This window comes from Meyerozyma guilliermondii, genomic scaffold, assembly GCF_000149425.1.
Source record: "Meyerozyma guilliermondii ATCC 6260 scaffold_3 genomic scaffold, whole genome shotgun sequence".
NCBI lineage: Eukaryota > Fungi > Ascomycota > Pichiomycetes > Serinales > Debaryomycetaceae > Meyerozyma > Meyerozyma guilliermondii.
Window position 1 is genome coordinate 1,226,186 of NW_001809798.1, and position 19,218 is coordinate 1,245,403.

At 42.6% G+C, this 19,218-nt stretch overlaps 14 protein-coding genes across 14 annotated transcripts; 5 read left to right on the forward strand and 9 right to left on the reverse strand. All coding sequences in view use genetic code 12, as the record gives it.

Moving 5' to 3' along the window:
• Nucleotides 1-13: 13 nt before the first annotated feature.
• BUB2 (Bub2p) lies at nt 14-967 on the forward strand (the record flags this gene model as incomplete). Its single annotated transcript, XM_001485215.1, has 1 exon — nt 14-967. One exon carries the CDS (start codon nt 14-16, stop codon nt 965-967), a length of 954 nt encoding a protein of 317 aa, XP_001485265.2.
• A 1,668-nt stretch (nt 968-2,635) lies between these two features.
• LHS1 (Hsp70 family chaperone) lies at nt 2,636-5,413 on the reverse strand (the record flags this gene model as incomplete). The annotated part of the gene is made up of 1 exon (XM_001485216.1): nt 2,636-5,413. One exon carries the CDS (start codon nt 5,411-5,413, stop codon nt 2,636-2,638), a length of 2,778 nt encoding a protein of 925 aa, XP_001485266.2.
• A 627-nt stretch (nt 5,414-6,040) lies between these two features.
• HPT1 (hypoxanthine phosphoribosyltransferase) lies at nt 6,041-6,682 on the forward strand (the record flags this gene model as incomplete). The annotated part of the gene is made up of 1 exon (XM_001485217.1): nt 6,041-6,682. One exon carries the CDS (start codon nt 6,041-6,043, stop codon nt 6,680-6,682), a length of 642 nt encoding a protein of 213 aa, XP_001485267.1.
• Nucleotides 6,683-6,746: 64 nt separating this feature from the next.
• Nucleotides 6,747-7,811, reverse strand: PGUG_02997 (polyubiquitin-binding protein; the record flags this gene model as incomplete). Its single annotated transcript, XM_001485218.1, has 1 exon — nt 6,747-7,811. One exon carries the CDS (start codon nt 7,809-7,811, stop codon nt 6,747-6,749), a length of 1,065 nt encoding a protein of 354 aa, XP_001485268.2.
• Nucleotides 7,812-7,940: 129 nt separating this feature from the next.
• PGUG_02998 (uncharacterized protein) lies at nt 7,941-8,645 on the reverse strand (the record flags this gene model as incomplete). Its single annotated transcript, XM_001485219.1, has 1 exon — nt 7,941-8,645. One exon carries the CDS (start codon nt 8,643-8,645, stop codon nt 7,941-7,943), a length of 705 nt encoding a protein of 234 aa, XP_001485269.2.
• Nucleotides 8,646-8,773: 128 nt separating this feature from the next.
• Nucleotides 8,774-10,372, reverse strand: PGUG_02999 (uncharacterized protein; the record flags this gene model as incomplete). Its single annotated transcript, XM_001485220.1, has 1 exon — nt 8,774-10,372. The coding sequence occupies one exon, from the start codon at nt 10,370-10,372 to the stop codon at nt 8,774-8,776; it is 1,599 nt and encodes a 532-aa protein (XP_001485270.2).
• A 44-nt stretch (nt 10,373-10,416) lies between these two features.
• On the reverse strand, nt 10,417-11,040 carry PGUG_03000 (uncharacterized protein; the record flags this gene model as incomplete). Its single annotated transcript, XM_001485221.1, has 1 exon — nt 10,417-11,040. The coding sequence occupies one exon, from the start codon at nt 11,038-11,040 to the stop codon at nt 10,417-10,419; it is 624 nt and encodes a 207-aa protein (XP_001485271.2).
• A 220-nt stretch (nt 11,041-11,260) lies between these two features.
• PGUG_03001 (uncharacterized protein) lies at nt 11,261-12,109 on the forward strand (the record flags this gene model as incomplete). Its single annotated transcript, XM_001485222.1, has 1 exon — nt 11,261-12,109. One exon carries the CDS (start codon nt 11,261-11,263, stop codon nt 12,107-12,109), a length of 849 nt encoding a protein of 282 aa, XP_001485272.2.
• Nucleotides 12,110-12,246: 137 nt separating this feature from the next.
• Nucleotides 12,247-13,053, forward strand: PGUG_03002 (aminodeoxychorismate lyase; the record flags this gene model as incomplete). Its single annotated transcript, XM_001485223.1, has 1 exon — nt 12,247-13,053. The coding sequence occupies one exon, from the start codon at nt 12,247-12,249 to the stop codon at nt 13,051-13,053; it is 807 nt and encodes a 268-aa protein (XP_001485273.2).
• Nucleotides 13,054-13,057: 4 nt separating this feature from the next.
• Nucleotides 13,058-13,966, reverse strand: SER2 (phosphoserine phosphatase; the record flags this gene model as incomplete). Its single annotated transcript, XM_001485224.1, has 1 exon — nt 13,058-13,966. One exon carries the CDS (start codon nt 13,964-13,966, stop codon nt 13,058-13,060), a length of 909 nt encoding a protein of 302 aa, XP_001485274.1.
• A 201-nt stretch (nt 13,967-14,167) lies between these two features.
• PDR17 (Pdr17p) lies at nt 14,168-15,220 on the reverse strand (the record flags this gene model as incomplete). Its single annotated transcript, XM_001485225.1, has 1 exon — nt 14,168-15,220. One exon carries the CDS (start codon nt 15,218-15,220, stop codon nt 14,168-14,170), a length of 1,053 nt encoding a protein of 350 aa, XP_001485275.2.
• Nucleotides 15,221-15,376: 156 nt separating this feature from the next.
• Nucleotides 15,377-16,483, forward strand: PGUG_03005 (uncharacterized protein; the record flags this gene model as incomplete). Its single annotated transcript, XM_001485226.1, has 1 exon — nt 15,377-16,483. The coding sequence occupies one exon, from the start codon at nt 15,377-15,379 to the stop codon at nt 16,481-16,483; it is 1,107 nt and encodes a 368-aa protein (XP_001485276.2).
• A 3-nt stretch (nt 16,484-16,486) lies between these two features.
• PGUG_03006 (uncharacterized protein) lies at nt 16,487-17,410 on the reverse strand (the record flags this gene model as incomplete). Its single annotated transcript, XM_001485227.1, has 1 exon — nt 16,487-17,410. One exon carries the CDS (start codon nt 17,408-17,410, stop codon nt 16,487-16,489), a length of 924 nt encoding a protein of 307 aa, XP_001485277.2.
• A 118-nt stretch (nt 17,411-17,528) lies between these two features.
• PGUG_03007 (uncharacterized protein) lies at nt 17,529-19,037 on the reverse strand (the record flags this gene model as incomplete). Its single annotated transcript, XM_001485228.1, has 1 exon — nt 17,529-19,037. One exon carries the CDS (start codon nt 19,035-19,037, stop codon nt 17,529-17,531), a length of 1,509 nt encoding a protein of 502 aa, XP_001485278.2.
• Nucleotides 19,038-19,218: the final 181 nt, after the last annotated feature.

The following is a 19,218-nucleotide window of genomic DNA, read 5'->3' on the forward strand; positions in this document are numbered from 1 at the left end:
TGCACTATTTACCATGATGCAAGTGGAACATCGGGGACGCAAACGAGACTCCATAGAGCATTTTATAGGCCTTCCCCAGATATTTTTGGCTAATGGACTCGCCCAATTGCGATATATGGTGCTCGTAGAGGGTTTACAGACACCACAAGGTTACGATCAATGTCCTTATCGATGTTATGTTTGGTCTATTCTTTGCAAAGTACCAACATTTCCTACTGACAAGTACTTGGCGCTCGTCCAATCCGCCAGTAGTAGCATTTCCAGTGAAATGTATCAAAAAATCAAGAATGATACCTTCAGAACTCTCATGCATGATCGTCATTTCCACCTGAAAGTATCTGAATCTTCACTAATTCGAATACTATCGTGCTTAGCAATTTCGATCCAAAGCAAGGTGGGATACGTCCAGGGTCTTAATGTGTTGTTAGCACCTATAGTATACGCCTGTCACAAGAGCGAGCCACAGGCATTTGCCATACTTCATCTGCTCGTAACCAACCAAATACCACTTTATATCACTCCCAATTTGGATGGGGTTCATACCGGGCTTGCCTTGGTCGACGTGGTTCTCAAGATCATCGATCCGGTTCTCAGTGAGTACCTCGATTCGAAATTTCTCAAAGCTGAGATATATGCATTTCCATCGGTGCTCACCTTGGGGGCATGCACTCCACCTTTGAAGTCGGTGCTTAAGTTATGGGACTTATTGTTTGCGTACGGGACACACATGAATATTCTTTTCGTGGTTGCGCAGCTCGTCATCAACCGTTCGCAGTTGTTGAATTCACCCCAGCCGATGAAATTGTTGCGAAGCTTTCCTCCGTTGGAAGAAAACGAAATCATTAAATTGAGTTTGAGTTTCATCCCTGAACTCCCCAAGCAATTGTACGATATGACATCCCGTCATGGATATGACGCTGACGTTCCTGGAGAGCTAAAAGCATTTTTAGCTGAGAACAACCTCTAAAAAAAATCTCGATTATAGTCTTCCCAACTATAATAACTGCACAAGACTGTGCGGTCGTTATAAAACCGACCCGCTAATCCCTCCATTGCCTTGGTTGCTGCTTCTTGAGACCCAAATTCGATGTATGCTTTTCCAACGCCATGCTCCTCACCAGCATCTGGTTTTGGGATCTTTACCGATTTCAAGTCACCGAATTGCTCGGCTTCTTGACGAATGTCGTCGAGTATGAATTTGTAGTTTGACTGGTCATATAGTTCCCTCGGCAAAAACATGTTAGCCAATACAATGCATTTCAGTTCTTCACGTTCAGTAGCTCCGTTGGCTTTTGCCATTAACTTCAAGTTTTCAAACTCCGCAGTTCGGTTTTGTACTGAAGATGTCTCACAGGAGAACCACGCTGATTCTATAGACTCAATCTCATTTAACTTGTCCAAGATGTCGCTTGGTGAGTCGTTAAACTCGACAAATGCTATCCCTGTAAATTTCTTTGTACCTATCTCACGGAGCATGAATAGCAGCTTGACACCACTCACACTCTCCAAGGTAGCTCTTAATTTGGTATCGGAATCTTCCTTGGTTCTCAATGTGATTTTGCGAGGACTATCGGCAACAAATTCATCGGCAGTATTAGTGTTCTGTATGCTTTGAACAGTGTACTCTTTTGGTCGACTAATGCTCAATGTTAGCAGCACAGGCTGTCCATCATCCACGATTGTAACTGGTTGGCTGGTTAAAGCAAGTGCTATCGTTGCGCATTCGTGATTTTTAAATTCGATTGTGAAGATATCATTGTGCTTGACTGCCAACTTGACGGAGTCCAATCCTGTCACTTCGGTGTCAAGTCCACGTAGAAAGTTGGCAATGTATTCAGAGACCAACTGAGGGTCGAAAGAAAAGTTGATATCGACGATGAGTGTGCGTGCTGCTAGTGACTGGAATGGTTCGATATGAGTATCTCCATCTGGATCTTCTGGATAATAGGGCAATTTAGACCGAACTGAGGGAAAAAGCTTCGTATAGTCTCGTGGTCTGGGATAGCCTGGCAACGGGAACAAGCCCGATAATTTCGCTCTCACAGCCAGAACATCTTCAAAGCCCTCAACTCGCACACCCCATCGACTATTTTCTATAGCAATTTCGTCAAGCGATGGAACATTGGCCAAATTCTCTAAACGGGATCTAAGCTTCTCGGGCAGCTCGGTTACTGGTTTTGTTCTCTGGTCCACATATCGTTCTCGACCACGTCTGGGATCAGGTCTAGGTCGTCTACCACGATCATTTCTGCCATTGTAGTTGTTATAGTCATCCCTACTTCTTGCTTGGTTTCCATATGGTCCTTGATGTCTACCCGAACGTCGATTATCTTGGGAGTAATCATCGTAATAGTCCCGTTTTCTGTCTCTTGGTGGCTCTCGACTTTCTCTCGTTGGTTCTCGATATTCTCGTCTCGGCGCTCTGGAGCGAAAAGAGTACGCTGCGGTTAGTACTGTGGGTTCAATAGGCTGTGGTGATAACAGGAATCCATACAAATAATGGCTCTCACTTACGGTCTTGGCTCATGGTGAAACGGTATGTATTTTCCTGGAGATTTAATGCGTGGAATTACATAATAGGCGATGGTGATGAGGTACGATAAATATATTGTATATGGCCCATTCTAAATTAGTTTCACAACTCATCATGTTCTAAAGACACAGATGTAGTTTCTGATGTGCCGGTGCTTGTAGGTGTACTTGCTGGGGTTGAAGAAGCCTCAGTGGAAATTACTGGCTCATCTTCTTCAATAAACTCAGCATCCTCATTATCCTCTTCTTCTTCTTCAGTTTTCTTCTCCTTCTCTAATTGTTTCTTTTTCTCCCGTTCGTCCTTTTGCTTCTTTCTCAATAAAAACTTGGCGAGCTTTGAGTTAAGCGTATCAACTCGTTCTCTATGAGAAGTTTCGAGCAACATAACGTCGCCCATCATATTGACAATTCCCTTGGCAACGTTATTGTAGTCTTCCCACACCGCACGCTTAGCTATCTTTCCAAACTCGTCAGCTTCCATATCAGCTAAACGCCCAATGTTGGTGACACCCTCTTTATATTCGGTCAACACCTTGTCGAAAGTGAGCATTCTATCATCTCCTTTAGCCAAGTTCTTCATTTTGATCTTGTCATTTTCCTTGTCAAAATCGAATCCTGCCTCTTCATACTTCTTTCTGATTTCACTAATCTCGGTGCCGAACTCCAACATGTAGTGTTGAATTCTCATCATGATATCTTTACTACTTTCATAAAGTTTTTTGATTCCTTCGTAGCTCAAGTCAGTAGTGGAGATCTCCAATGCTTCCGAAAGCTCGCTCTTCTTTCCTTCGAGCTCGGTAATCTTGGCTTGCACATCTTTCAAAGATGCATCATCAGAATCAAAGTCGAGCCACTCAATAGTGTCAGCAACATACTGTCTAGTGTTGGCTACCTCTTCATCTGAGAGCTCTTGTATGAGAGTCTCCTCGTGTTCGTCGATGAAGGAGCGCATTTCGTAGCACAGACTCTCAAGTATATTCCTCACCTTTGTAAGATGTAATTTCTCTTCGTCGCGGCTGTTCAAGTATTTCAACTTGTTTGCGGCTCTTTCCTTTGTAGTTCTTGACAATGGCTTGATATGAGGATATGAAGGTTTTGGAAGGGAAATACTAACAGGTCTTGACTTTGTTTTAGAAATTTCAGATTTGGTAGAGTTTGAAGCGGAGGTGGAATTAGTGGAGTCTTCAGTCTCTTCAACTATTGGCTCTGCTTCTTCATCTTCCTCTGCTTCACCACTGCCCTTCATGAGTTTGTTGAAAAGTCCGCCGGAAGATTTTTTAGGAACACACTCAAAGTTCAAGCCAGAGAGTTCAAACATTTTGTTGGTGTCCAATGAAAAATATGCAACCAATTCTTTGATTTCCTTTGATCTGCATGTCAATCTTTCAACCTTCTTGAGCAAGCCATCCACTTCATAAGACTTGAATAAGAATTCATCCTCCTTCAAGCTTATCGTGATCTTGTCGTTTTCGACTGGTCCCATTGACTTTTTCACTGTTTGTCCCACAACGCTGCCTCTTTCGAATATAGCTTCTTCCTTGATATTGTCGACTTCGATCTCGTGGCTACGGAACGATCTCTCGATCACTTTAACATCTCTAGCCTTTTCCAATTGGGTTTTGAGCTTGAGACCTCTGTGTGTGGTTCCAAGTGCACAACTTTCGTCGGCATTCACCTTCTTCGAAAGCTTGTCCTCACCCAACAATACAGACAAGTGGTGCTGAACAAAAGGTACTCTAGTAGAACCTCCGTTCAAAATTACCGACTGGACGTCGGAAGCAGACACTTTTGAATTCTTCAATGTATCCAAGATAGGTTTGGTGATCCTCTCCATCAAATCGTTGTTGATCTCTTCGAAGTTGTCTCTAGTAATAGTTGTCTTGAAATCCCTGTCGTTGTACAATGACTCAATTGAGACTTGGTATTCGGTGTTTACCGTAAGAACAATTTTAGCCTTCTCGGAAGCTTCCAACAATCTTGCCTTCACCTTTGGTGGAAGGTCTTCGTCTTCATTCAAGTCAAACGCAGCCATAAACCTCAGCAGAATCATCGAGTAGACAGACTTTGTGAGCAATTCTCCGCCGAATGTATCGTCGTAACCTGCATCAATCAATTCAAGTACTATGGTACCATTGGTAAGAGGGGTCACTGTGAACAACGTAGCAGTAGTCGAGCCCGACCCCATATCGTAAACGAGATGGTATTCGGGTTTCTCGTTGTATTCTTCAGGAGAAAATTTACGGTTGGAGACGTAGTTCAATGCGACAGCGGTGCCCTCATCGACCAATCCCAACACATTGGAGAAGTTGGCCAAGCGCAAACCGTCCAAGTACGCTTGTCTAGTGCTGGGTGAAGCAAATGGTGACACAGACACTGCCACGTCCTCGACAATTGACTGGGCCATGTGTGCATCATCCAAGTCTGACAACGCACGAGACTTGATCTCATTCATGTTCATGGCAAATAACTCCTCCACAGAGAATTGATACGACTGGTTAGTGAGTCCAAAGTCAAATCTTATGGCGCCGTTCCTGGAATCATCACCAATAAGTTTAACTCCTGGATGGACACTCAAGAATTCAGAAACTTCTGGATCATGGATGGCTTTTCCCAACAACAGTTTGATTCCCACAGCACAAGATTGAGGAAATCTGGTACACAAAGAGCCCATTCTCGATCCAAACACTCTTTCAATGTCCTGACCAGAAGGTCTTATCGACATGCCCGATAAATCTTTACGCTTTCCTTCATCAGTTAACACAATCTCGAAGGAAATACCGGGTGCCAAAAGCACCGATTTGGTAAATTGTTGACCATAATCGACGCCTAGGATTGCCGCAGTGGCACACGCTAGCCAAATTGACAAGAAAACAAGTCTCATTTTGAACCAGAATGTCAAAAATGCAAAGTGGTGGCAGAAAGTGTTATGTTACAAGTTGTCCTTTCACTGATTCTGTGCAGGCTATGAATTTTTCAATTGTGCGGGGGGAAACACTACACAGAGCTAGATGAATTAAATAGGTTACTTTTGGGGATATGTGGAAATCGTAGAAGGGTCAATTACTCAAAGAAGTCAATCACCTTGGATTCTTCAGTTATCAATCAATTCCAAATCTGAGTTTACTCTTCACTACTGCGTAGTTCATATTTGGATATTCAACTTCGGAAAAGCATCTCTCGTCGATAGCTACATTTGACGGTCTCCAACCGTACCTAAAGTTCATCCTCATCTACTCTATTAAGCCCAGACCCTTATCTTTGCCGCACTTGTCTATGTCACCACTCCGCGGGGCTCCGAGGAACGTGGCCTCATCACTATATGAAGCAGAGCTTGCCATATTTTCATATTGGCTACAGCCCAACTTCCATACTACAACTTCTTTTGTATCTACAAATCATTACCTTCACTATTTCCAATTCATCGTACTGGCACCAAACCTCATCGCTGCAACTTTTTTTTCGCGATATATTCGAAAGAACCCTTTATTAGCATAAAAGTATCACTAAAATGGACGCCGACGACGTAGAAGCTACCAAGATGTACATCTCGTACAACAACGTGCATCAGTTGTGTCAGGAATCTGCCAACAAAATCAAACAGTTTAAACCCGACTTGATCATTGCCATTGGTGGTGGTGGGTTCATCCCAGCAAGAATGTTACGTTCATTTTTGAAGGAACCTGGTCAACCCAATGTTCGTATCATGGCCATCATTTTGTCTTTGTATGAAGATATTGAGACTGTAGGAAGTCAAGCCGAGTCGGTTGGTACTCAAGTTGTTAGAACTCAGTGGATCGATTACCACCAGTCAAAGGTGGACCTTGTTGGGAAGAATGTATTGATTATTGATGAGGTTGACGATACCAGAACCACGTTGCACTATGCGGTTTCTGAGCTCAAGAAGGATGTAGAGGAACAAGCTAAAGCCAAAAATGCTGATCCCAAAGACACAAAGTTTGGTATCTTTGTTTTACACGACAAAGACAAGCCAAAGAAGGCAGATTTGCCCGATGAAATTATGAAAACTGGAAATTATTTCGCTGCCAGAACCGTGCCTGACTGCTGGATAGCATACCCTTGGGAAAGTGTAGATATTGTGTACCACACAAAGAGGGCCATGGAACAGGGAAACGATGTATTTTTACCTTGAATACATAACCGGCATTGACTATTTATATCTCAGTAGAAAAGGGGTTGTACCTGACAAAATGCAATTAATCGATCTCGATCGTCTCGGGGCTCCGCTCGTGATTTTTCAACAGTGGATGGTTCTTGTTGGAGTCTTTGCGCTTTTTGCTTTGCCTGAGAGATTGTCCCACTCCACCAAACGTAGGCTGTTGTTCGGGCGTACTTTCAGGTGTGTATGACGGAGTAGGAAGCTGTACAGGGAATCCGAAAAAGAGCTGGTTTGAAGGCAAGTCCAATGGGACTGGTGCAGCATTGGGATCGAGATCGTCCATAGAAATGGTCTTGGTCGCCTCTTGTGAAGGTTTTCCAGAGAGTTTCTGGCCCGATCCCTTGAATGTGTTGTTGCTTTGTTCCGCCACAATCTTGGCATAGTTTATGGAATTGGCCATGGTACCAGCACCCACGCCTCTGTTGACCGAGCTTGGGGTTATTGGTTTAGATTGTGGTTCTTTGACTGCCGGTTTATATTCTGGCTCCACATACCCTACTGGAGGAGCGAAATCTGTCTGTAAATCGGTTTCCACCACACATATGCCTTGCGATGATGATTCGGGTTTCGCTTCGAGCACCTTGATACCATATGTGGCATCGTTGTAATTAATTTCAATAATATCATTGACGGTCAATGTTGAAAATTTTCGTAAAACATTCTCCAATACGGCCTTAGGATCGGAAATGTCCAAAAAGTCAACCGATTGAGGTTCGATCTTAACAAAGCTTCCCAATGGTAAATCACAGTTGGAAATCTTTAATAACAGACCGGGAGATACATTTAATGTGGCCATCATCCATTGGGGAAGATATGCCCTTCCCTCCTCAGCCACAAATTCCAAAACACCACTATGAGTTTTTACTGATTCGGCTTCATTTTCAAGCTCGAAAAGCATTGGATATCGTATGTGTAACATGGTCAACTTATTCAAAGCAGAAGGAGGTAAGAAGATCTTGCCACCAAAGTTGGCATCGTCTTTACGTATATTATCAGGCATCATGGCTACTGGATAGCATCGAAAATAATCCTCAAATTTGGTATTCATAGGCGCAAACGACCCCAACGTGCCAAACATACCCGTTCCGAATCCTGAAAACATGGTTGAAGAGGTTATACACTTTCTCAATTTGAAACTGCGATCTTCGTTATCGTATCACGTGCCGACGGAATAAGGTACAAGCAACCTTGATTGCAAAATTATCTATGCTATCTATTAAAAAGTTGCCTATTACCTTCCTGCCATGCTATGCTGGCTGATTTTGACTATTCTGGTGACAGCCTCTTGTTGGTTACTGTCCAAACTTCCAAAAACTGCTGTATGCCTTGCAACATCGCTCTGCTGAAGTGTAGTGAACTTGTTGGCAAAAACTTCAAAAACATTCATGCTATCGAGAGGAGTTTGTTTTAATGCTTCGAGTTCAGCGTCATCTACTTCATACTCGTCTTCCAAATATGCTCCTGAGTATTCGTCATCTTCATCATCCAGACCATTTCCAACGTCTTTTTGCAACGATTTCAATTCGCGATCCAGAGACAATATTTCTTGACGAGCTTTAATTGCGTGTGGAAGTACCTCCAAGTTGGAAACCAAAATATCGGCAATTCCTCCCAAGGCATCTGCTGGAACTAAACTTAAATCCGCATGGCATAAAATTGCCAAACTGGCGAGAATTTGAACTTTGCAACCGTACACACTTTGGAAGCTGTCAGAATGACTATGCCACAAGCTGAAGAACAGGCCCGTGAACGACACCTCATATATGAACTTCAAAGTTGTGTTGGGGTCGATGTAGAGACATGCAAATAGAATCTTTAAGATAGATAAATGATGCGACATATGGCCATCAGATGCATCTTGCGCTTCCAAGGAAGACATCACTTCGAAAACTTCTGGCAAGAATTGCGGTAAAAACGACACGAATCTGGTGGTCATACTCCAGATTGTCAATTCTATCAACTCGAATGCCTTATGTGCAAACACTCGATCAAGTGATTCACTTCTCTAGACTTTGAGACATCCAGTGAGCATGGATTGCACGTAAGGGGAATCCTATAGTTATCTCAGGATGACTGAAACCTAAAGTTTGATGATACTGTGCGAAAAATGGCTTCAAACCTGTCAAAGTATTCTAAGGCATAGGTATCGAAAGATTCAATGCATATTTGGAACATACTCCACGAAACTGCAGAAACATGATTGGTAGCAAATAGAATTGATTCGAGTATTTCAATTGCCTCAGAGAGAAACGAAACCATGGCATTTTCAAGAATAAATTTGATCATATCTTGGCACGTAGGTTCCATGGATGCTGCAACTGCGGGGGATGCATTCATTGCAATGACAAGAGTGGTGAGAGTGCTTAAAATACCCGATGCCTGATACTCTTTCTCGATGTCGATGTTATTAGTTCCTGACTGTTGATCCAAGATTTCGTGTGCAAGCTTCAAGAACAGTTCAACCAACCTCGAAGACAACTCTTGGGCATACGGCTCCAAATCCTTGGCAAATTTCTCCACAAATGAATCCATAACACTAGTTAAGATGTCGGATTCAAACTTTTTAGACATGTCTAATAATGTACCCATGAGCTGTGGCGCCTGGCCAGATATATGTTCAGCTACTGCTTCTTCGTCAACAAGGGTTCTCAAGGCATCGACCGCGGTAAGTTGTATAGGGAATTGCGAGTCGTTTTGGAAACATGCGACCACTCCTTGAAATATATCTTCCAAAACTTTTTGATCTTGGTATTTGTAGACAAACATGGCCAATGTATCACACGCTCTAGCACTGAGGAAAGGAAATTTGTTCATGGTATCGGAAGACAATTCTGGGTATACGTAAGTGTAGAGAAGTTGGTCGAGCTGGCCGTGAACTGGAGACACCTTTTTATCCAACTTGTAAGAGAGAGTGGAAAGGATACGCAACGCACCTTCCGTTTTCAAAGCATATTGGAGGTTGTTTCTGTCGGAAGCTCTCTTTTGAAAAATATCGTTCACAATTGATAAAACCAAGTCAATGGTGGTTTTAAATTTGGTAGCAGATAACCGAAAGACGAAATTGATGGACGCCACATCAGAGGTATTGCTTTCTCTATTAATGTCGAAGAAGCGACGGATATACTCGTCAGGCTCGTCTTCGTACAACTCTATTGTCTCTTCACTTGCACTCAATGTTGGTACTATGACATGGTTCATTATAGCTTCGAGTTGGTTGAATAAGTCACCCCAGGCAGACGTATCAATGAGTTGTTCCAAGAATGAGATCATATGGTAGAGTGAGCCTTCAGAAAGCCAAATTTGTTTCGTGGACCATTTTTCAATGATACCCCAAAAGGCATTAAGAATTTGAGGCACAAATTGTTCAATGAATGTCTTTGCAAATTGATTTTCCAGCTTTTGCTTGGTGTTGAAACCTCCACCATGGCGGCTTAGAAGTCGATGAAGATTCGCAAAGCACCATTTAACCGTTTTAACCCGTGGGTGTGCGGTTCTAAGATCAATGGATTCTTCCTCCAAAACAGACGCAGGTAACGGCTCATTGATGATATAGATTTGAAGCTGACACCAACTGCCCAATTTGTTAATATCCTGAAAGTAGGTTGGAAGTGAAGAAAACGTGGCGAATTTAAACGTCTTGACGATTAGATACAAACATCTCATTGGAAAGAGGGTCGGTCATCGACACAAGTTGCGATGCCAACGGCTCAAGGAGAGGAAAATATTTCCTGAGAAACCTCCTCCAAGACAGGATTACTGCCAGAAGTCAGCTCCATACCGACCCAACGATAATTTCGAGTATATTCATACAAGCAAATCAACCCGGTGTATACATGGTCGACATTCCCGCTGTCTGAAATGAGTTTTTTTATTATCGACGAAAGTTCCTCCCACTTGTCGGTATCCAAGATGCTATGGAGTGCGGCAGCAAGTTGCAACTTGATCTGTTTGTTCTTATACGTTTTGATAATAGTGCTGATGAGGCGGTCCTTGATTATGGGTTTTTCACCTTCTCGAATCAAGAGTGTGCTGGTCTTATTCTCAGGTGCTACCCAGTAATGGTCTACTCTGTTCTTGAACAAAATTGAAGCACTGATTTGGATTCCCAACGGTACTTCGGGCTCAGTAATGAGTTCCAAAAGGTAGGCAGTGAAGCCAGGTTGCGCTTCAAAAACATGAAGCTGGCTCTCACTCTCCTTCCGCGTCTGGAGATCTGCATTGAGGGTACCTGCTAGCGCCGTCAAAAGGGTCTGTTTGTCCATGCTAAAAAATCGTTTGCCAACTTGCACACTTGTAGTTAGAATCAATGAAAAAAATGCTGTGGCCTGCATATATCCTATTGTCACTGGTCGAGTCAAAGTAGCATGTGGACGGAGCTAGATCACAAAAGGGATGTGTATGTGATATAACACGACACAACAACGTGAATATCCCCATATTAGTCTTCAAATTCAAGTTCCTGATAAAAATTACCAACATCATTGATTGTTAATATGCAGTACCTGGCGATGGATTTTTCAGCCAATTTCTCGGTCCTTGTACTACACAACGATGGTGCTGGAGATCAAGGGTTTCCACGTACTTCCGGTACAGTTTGGTGGGACTATCAACAAACAGAAACCGCATTATTTATATTTCAAGAAACACGAAGGGTCACAGAGTGATGGAAGATCGTTATTTTTGTTCAACTTGCCAATAGAAACCAACTTTAATGTCTTAAAAAAATTCTTCCAGACGGTAGCTTTGGGTGCTACTGTGGAGGCATATATTTCCAGCAAACTAACCGACTCCTTGGAGGATGTGTGGCTTGATATGACCCAGCTCACTTCGGGAATAGAAATAAGTGTCAGTGAAGACGATGAGCTGCGAGCGAAGTTACCGAGAAATTGTGGTATAATTCGTTTTGTAGATAAGCTGGCGTTCTCGCTTGCATTCTCAGAGCTCAAGAAACGCTGTTCGTCTCAGGAGAAGATAACATGGCCCTTGGAAGAACCGATGGGATCTCAGTTTCTCTTGAACAAGTATCGCAGCCGATTTTTGGATCCTCAAGAACTCTCGGATTCGGTATCACAGGCACTTGTACAATTTGATGAAGCTGAGCGAGAGTCTATGGAACAATTACAGCAACAAGCGCTGTTGGTGGATGAGGATGGGTTCACCATGGTGGTTGGATCGCACCGCAAAACTAAAGCAGGTATAATGGGGCGCCAGAAATTGGCGTCTACCGTTGAGGTTGACAAGGCGCTGGCCAAGTTAAAAAAGAAAGAAAAAGAAGACTTCTATCGGTTCCAGTTACGAGAGAAAAAGAAACAAGAAATGAACGATTTGCTCAGCAAATTCAAGCAGGATCAGGAACGTGTACGGTTGATGAGGGAGAAGAAACGGTTTAGACCATATTAGCATAATAGATTTAATAGAATTTTAAATTGTAAATTTGCAAAATAGCAAAATATCATATTTTTACTAAATGTCGCTTACTGGGTGCAATTCTCACGAAACTTTAAACCACACCATTCCATTTACCTTAAAAAATTGATATGGACTCACACGAAATTGACAAATTGGGCGAGGAAATCTATGACAACTACAAGCCCTTATTCGACTCAGATGACTTGTGTCTTTTATCGACAATGAGATACGATCCTTCACTCTCCGAAACCGAACCCACATCTGCTTCTTCGCTAAACAAATCCAACTTTTTCCTTTTTGATGAACATTATCACCGATTGAAGTTCACGGTAGACTACTTCAAAAGACAAAAAAACACAAACTTGACGTTTAATTTGTCTGACACCGATTTTCTTCGAAAAATCATTTACACAATTGAATCATCCGGAACCAATCTTCACGCAGCTTTGAAAATACGTATACTTCTCAGTATGATTGGAAAGTTGAAAATCGAGCTCCACGAGACTCCAGAGAGGAAAAACTTATTAGACGGAATACTTGACCCCGCTAATAGTCCGTTATGGGATGTATATAAGGACCCCGAATTTACAGTGTCTTCACCGTTGACATCGTTCAAAACTACAAGCCGAGACCATTATACCCAAGCCAGAAGCCGATGCTTGCCCCTGTTAAGACCTGGATGTGAAGAGGTTTTATTGCAAAATCCACAGGGTAATGCTACCGAAGGGTCAATTACTAATTTTGCAATACGCAAAAACGACACTTGGATTACACCACCATTGAGCACTGGATGCTTGTGTGGAGTAATGAGACACTTTTTGTTGCGTAAAGGCTACTTGGAAGAAGCAGTGATCCCCATGGCGAGCATTTCTACGGGAGACGAACTTTTATTGTTCAATGGCATCATGGGAGTCATTAGAGCCAAAGTCAAGTAGACCTCTATATTAACGCTTCTATTTCCTGCTCTGTGTAGCCCAAAATGTACAACACATCACGAAGCGACTTGGAGTTTAAGCACGAGGGAGCTAACTGCTGTACCCTTGGCTTGGCATTCCAGGCGATACCGAAACCGGCAGCTGCCATCATTGGTAAGTCATTGGCGCCATCTCCAACAGCCAACACTTGTTTTGTGTCTATGTCGTGTTTTCCAGCAATTTCAGTCAATAAGCTGGCTTTTTTCTCTCCATTGACAATGTATCCTTGGGTGGTACCATCTAAGATCTGGTTTTCATCCACCCCTAGCTGATTGGCGAACGCATAGTCGAGGCCCAATTTCTGCTTCAAGTGTTCTGCCAAGGGTATGAATCCTCCTGAACAAACCATCAAAACAAAACCCAACTTCTTCAATGCCTTGCACAACTCCACGGCGCCGTTGGTAATTTCAAGTTTCAACTTCAACTCGTCCCAAATTGAAGTGGAGTCGATACCTTTCAACAACAACACTCTCTCCTGCAACGACTGGGTGAAGTCTAGTTCGCCATTCATGGCACGTTCGGTGATTTGTGCCACCTTATCTTCTATATTGGCATATGCTGCGATGAGCTCGATGACTTCCTGGTAAATCAAGGTGGAATCCATGTCAAAAACGACCATTTTTTTTGTTCGGTCAGCTTTCTGGAGAATTATATCGTATGTTGTACTTTCAAGTTGTTTCTGTTTCAAAAATGACGTTATTCTCGATACATCGTCATCGTTGTCTATCTTTACTTCATATTCCACAGCACGAGATGAAAGTACTTTCTTTTTGGGCGACGGATCTACCTCTGCACATATCAATTGTTGTACTTCAGACTCTGTATGAGATGGTAGTTGAGCATCACGAGAAATTACAGTGATAACATGAGTCATGGTGAACTGTTCAATTTCGCGACAAGTTGAAAACACTTGGGTGCAAAAAATTGTATGTAGGATATTAAGTTTTTAATTCATATCTATATTTATTCTAGTAGCCCTAGGCTGGTAATGATGCGTGTGCCAAATTAATGCGTTTATGTTTTTCTGTAACTGTCTCTCTTTGTCCTCTTTCTCGCCCTTCACGACTTTATGCAATTACTCTCCTCCTCTCAAATCATACTCACTCATTCCAATGCCACCACCCATCTTTCTAAAGTTGTCCAAATAGACGCTGTACTTTTTGTCGGCCACCTCGTTCATTTTTTTCCAGTATACCTCGTGTATGTATTCGAAATCAAGCAACCCATTGAATTCCTTGTCGAGTTGTTCCTGTGGTACAAAGTTTTCAAATGGCTGGTCATAGATGGTTTTCAGTCTAGTATAAGGGTCAATGAATGGCCCCACCACTTTGAAAAAGGTGTAACCAATCCAAGGAATGTTTGTGAAAAGTCCACGACCAAGTCGTTCTGGATAATGATTCTGCAAAATATGCAACACCTGCTTGGAGATGGAAAGCGACGGAAACTTGGATGAGAGTTTCAAGTGTTCAGGAGCTGCCTTGAAGTCAATGAGCAATGCCAATGTATCTTGTCCTGGAGGCATGAATTGAATAACTCTTTCCAAGTAGAACACCAAATGTTGAACCTGTTTCATAGACGGAGGAGTGTTTTGGTATCCATTTCTAAGATACAAGCAAGGTCTATTGTCATTGTCGTACCCCAATATGAGATGTTTTCCGGTAACGTTTTCATGCTCGACAAGATCGGGTGTAATTACTTGTTTCGGGTCGGTATGGCCAGGAACTTCCGTGACGCCGAATGTCCGTCTCCACACCAAAGTATCCTCTATACGCTTAATTGCGGTTTGTTGCTTCCATTTGGAAGCTCTCAAGTATCGCAAAAAGCATTCTTTGGTGAGCCATGCTTTTTCCAGTTCTAATATCGGATGTGTAGCAGCTCCGGATCTGTCGTTCACCGGCAATTCTTTTGTGACAAATGTCTCAAAGTAAGAAAGTAAATGGTTATATTTCTCTTCCTGTTCCGGGGTCAAGTCGAAAACAGGCCTTTTTATAGGGTTCAAAGGTGCTTCGAATGGCTCGTACCATTTTGTGAGGTTTCGTTTTTTACCCTTAATTCCACTACTGACACTTGTCGCTTTGGACGACATCGACTCTACCTCGGACTCTTCATCTCTTTTGCGAAAGAACATGGTTTTGTTTTCTTTGCACTGCTGTTCTAAGTGCAAACTTTAATTTGTAAGATGTGGAAAATAAATGGAAACTAGAGGAGATGCGAGCGCGCTTCTTTATAAACACCATACCGGCACTTAACCGACACGCTTGTGAAGATCGTTCAAGAGTATTAGATGGTTTTGGATTTCAAAGTTGTAGCGTCTACTGATGGCGACTATCCCTTCAACAAGGATCAAATACATAAATTAATTGAAGATGCCACCCCAGCCAACTTGGTAGAATCAATACTTCACAAGCTTAAAGCTACCAGTTCGAAGCACAAATTCATAGTCACTGCCACAAAAATTACTAGCCAGGAGCTGGTGGGCTCTGTAAGCTGTCAGACGGGCACCCTTTGGAATGAGAAGAAGGACGGATATGTGACTTTACAAATAAAGGAGAGGGAAGAGAAAAGTGGGAAGGAGGAGACTGAAAAAGAGGAGACCGAAGAAGAGAAAGGTACAATTAAGCAAAGCGATAGTGTGGAGAATAAAGAAGGTGTGGAAAATGAAGAAAATGTGCACGAAGAGATCGATAAACAGGTCGTGGATGTTTTGGAAGAATACCAGCAACAATCACCCAAGGCTACTGATGATACCCTCGAAGTAAAAGAACCCGTTCCTGAAACGCTGGAAGTAAAGGAGCTCGGAAACACCGATAAGCTTTACAATGATGCTACTAAGGAACATATTGGTGAGGTTTCATCGGAACTTATTCCCAATGTTTCAAGTGAACCGATTGAAGTTGGTTCTGATGAACCCATTCATGCTAAGGTTCCTGATGCTGATATAGACGAAGCTGTGGGATCAATTCCCACCACTGACGCAAATCCTCCAGACCTGTCTGCACACGAAGAACCAGTTATGTTGGCAGCGGTTGACCCTGAGGAGGCAGAGAAGATCATGAGAGAAAGAGACTCGGGATTGGTTTCAGACGAAACAAAAGTTTCGCTCGAAGAACCAATAGCACAGTCAACTCCTGGATCGGACTCTACAGCAGCGGACACAACGGAAAAGAGAGTGTTTGAACCACTGGAAGTACCCATTGATGAGCACGAAGAAAGCACAGTACAGCCACAAGCTATTGAGCAGGAAGACAATTCAGAACATGTTGAAGACGTACCGCCTGAAGCTGAACATGAAGACGAAAAGGTTGATTCCATTAAAGCCGAACCGGTCTCAAAACAACCAAAGGTCGCAACTACATACATGGTGACCATTTACTGGGTATATGTTCATTAAATATCATTCCTCCGCTTCTATATCGAGAAAATTATACAATACATCCAAAGCGTCATCGGCTTCGGCAAGTTCTTTACATTTCTCTTGAAGTGGAGCCAATTTATCACGAATTTCTGTCAAGAGTTGCCTTGTTTCTGGATCGTCATTTGGATTGAAGGGTTTCACAGGTTTCTCAACATACTCGCCCTCTGGCGTATTCTTGGAATTCTCTAGTCCCATATTGCGTCTGAGCTCTGTTGCTTCTTCTGTCATTGATTTAATTTCGATTTCGGTCGTTTTCTTGAACTCTTGTAAGTATTGTAGATCTTGCTGATATACGGTAGACAACTCTTTGTGGTATTTTTCCAATTGATTAACCTGTTTTAGTTCGGCCTGGAGGTACGTCTCCAAGAACTTTTTACGGCGGTTAAGACTATCAAATGCCAAAACATTCATGTCTTCTGAGCTGTTGCGTTTAGAATGTGATGTGGGCAACGGTACTTTTGTCACCTTTAGTCGAGAAAGAAACGACAGCTTATTATTTCTATCTGCCCAACTATTGGCCACGATTTCCTGAGCGCTAGCCATCTTCTTGTTGAATTGTGTCTTCTTTTGATCTCGACGGTATCTCTCCACCGCCTTACTTGAACACACACTTATGATTCTTTCTAAAGAGTTAAATGTTTCTGGATCGAGGGGCGCCCAGAACCTGTCGACGAGTTTACCTGGAACACGTTTCCTTACCGTTTGCAATGTGAAGTTGGTAGGTAACCCAATTTGTGATGTTTTGGCTTCATTTGGTTCTTCTATTGATTCGTGATTTTCTGGACTTTTAGTTCTTGATGAGTGTGAAGGTGATGGTGGAGAGTGTGGGGTATCAGGTAGAGCCGGGGACTGCGGTGATCGATTTGGCAGATTTATATTATCAGTGCCATCTCTATCGCTCATCTTGAGGCACTATTTAATATTTATTTTGACGCGCGCGCTTTTATGTTGAATTTCTACGAAATGGGTGCAAATTCTCAAATGAGAAATGAGAGAAGTGAACCGTATGTTCTTCCAGAGATCATATGTTTCTTTTCAAAAGAGTCACCGTGTAGTTATACACATCTTTCATCAGCGTCACATCGGAACCTAGTGCGGTTGCAAACTTTAAAAGTAATCGAGGTGCAACAGTCTTGATTACGCCAGGTGATTTTTTGGGAACCGAATTGGCAACCTCTCGTACTAGTTCAGTCGCTGTTCGCAATGTAGGATCTGAATCCTGTTGTGTGTCTAGTTTTGGAACTGGATAGTTGGAAGTATCAGTATCGTCACTGAAAATCTGAAAAAGTCGTTTATCGGCTATGGAAAGCTCGTCGCTGTAAGTTCCACTAGCTCCAATTTTGTTTTTGGCGGGAACTATATTGTTGTAGAGCCATTGACAATACTTTTCAACTTTAAAGTCAGACCACTTTAAGAGGTCTGTATCTTCAATGTCTTTATGAGCGAATGGAAATTCAGAATTTTGTTCATGCTCATCCAATGCAGATAGCCATTTTTCTGTGCTGAATGGCAGGTCTCGTAACGTATTCAGAACGATCAAAATAACAAGAGATAGCACAACAGTTTCAGGAAAATATAAGTCGGGAGTTTTGGCGACTGGGTTGATTTTACCGAAATCTATTGATTTGGCAATATCAATGCAAAGGCAGAAAAGAGTTGGAGTATTTGGAAGAAGCAACGAATCCCTCATGATCAGAAACACAAGTGAATAGTAATACGACTTTGGAATAGTCAATTCTTCTTGGCCAACTTTAGATGCAATTGTTCGAATTGAACGCAATAACTCGCTAATCGTTACAGGGAATGGTGGCTGAATGGATTTGTGATAATATGACGGAAGGGCTACTACCATTTCTTTTGGAAGCAAATGTAGCGACCTCATATATGGAATTGTATTATCATTGATCTTGGGAATCAAGTCAACGAGATAGACCAGGATGTGATTTAGTCGAAGAATTGCCAAGTATATTATGGCAAGGGCATCGATGGCCGATGGAGCTTTGCGATCATTACCATTGATATGTGGCATATAATCGATGAGGATTCGAGCCCAGTATACTTTGACAATTGCAACCAACGAGTGCTCAAATTCTTTCTGCTGCTGCTGGGGGCAGGTTTCAGTTACTATTGCCTTTATTTTGTGTTGAAGTGATAATTGGAAACATCGAAGGTACAATTTTTTCGCATGTACTCCATACAATTTTTTCGAATCCTTATTTTTCGTGATGCCTCGCGACTGCATTGCTGCTGCATTACTCAGACTGGCAAACTCACCTCCTAATCCTGTCAAATTAATGTTTAAGCGTCTAGTAGCGACATAATTTTCATCTTGATCATCGTTGATCTCGATATTTCCTTCCATAACGTGGCCATATTGGCACACCTTGAGCCCATCGCTAGACCTATATAGTTGCGATCTGCAGTTGTCGACGCCACAAATGGGTCCACGAATCCATTTCTGTGACATAGAGATAGTGATCGCGATTACATCAAAACCACCGCGGAGATGGAGATGGCTTACATCAGCCATCGCATTTTGGCGACAGGGTCTCACGTCACATGACCAGACCGTGGTTAACCGATATTGCCCTACGGCCGTTTGTCATCTGTGGTTAGGTCCGAGAACGGTGATTCGGAAAAGATGTCTAATTTCGGGTCCGGGCTGCATTCCGGAGCCAAGATGTGACGCGATAATCTTAAGACCGATGCGA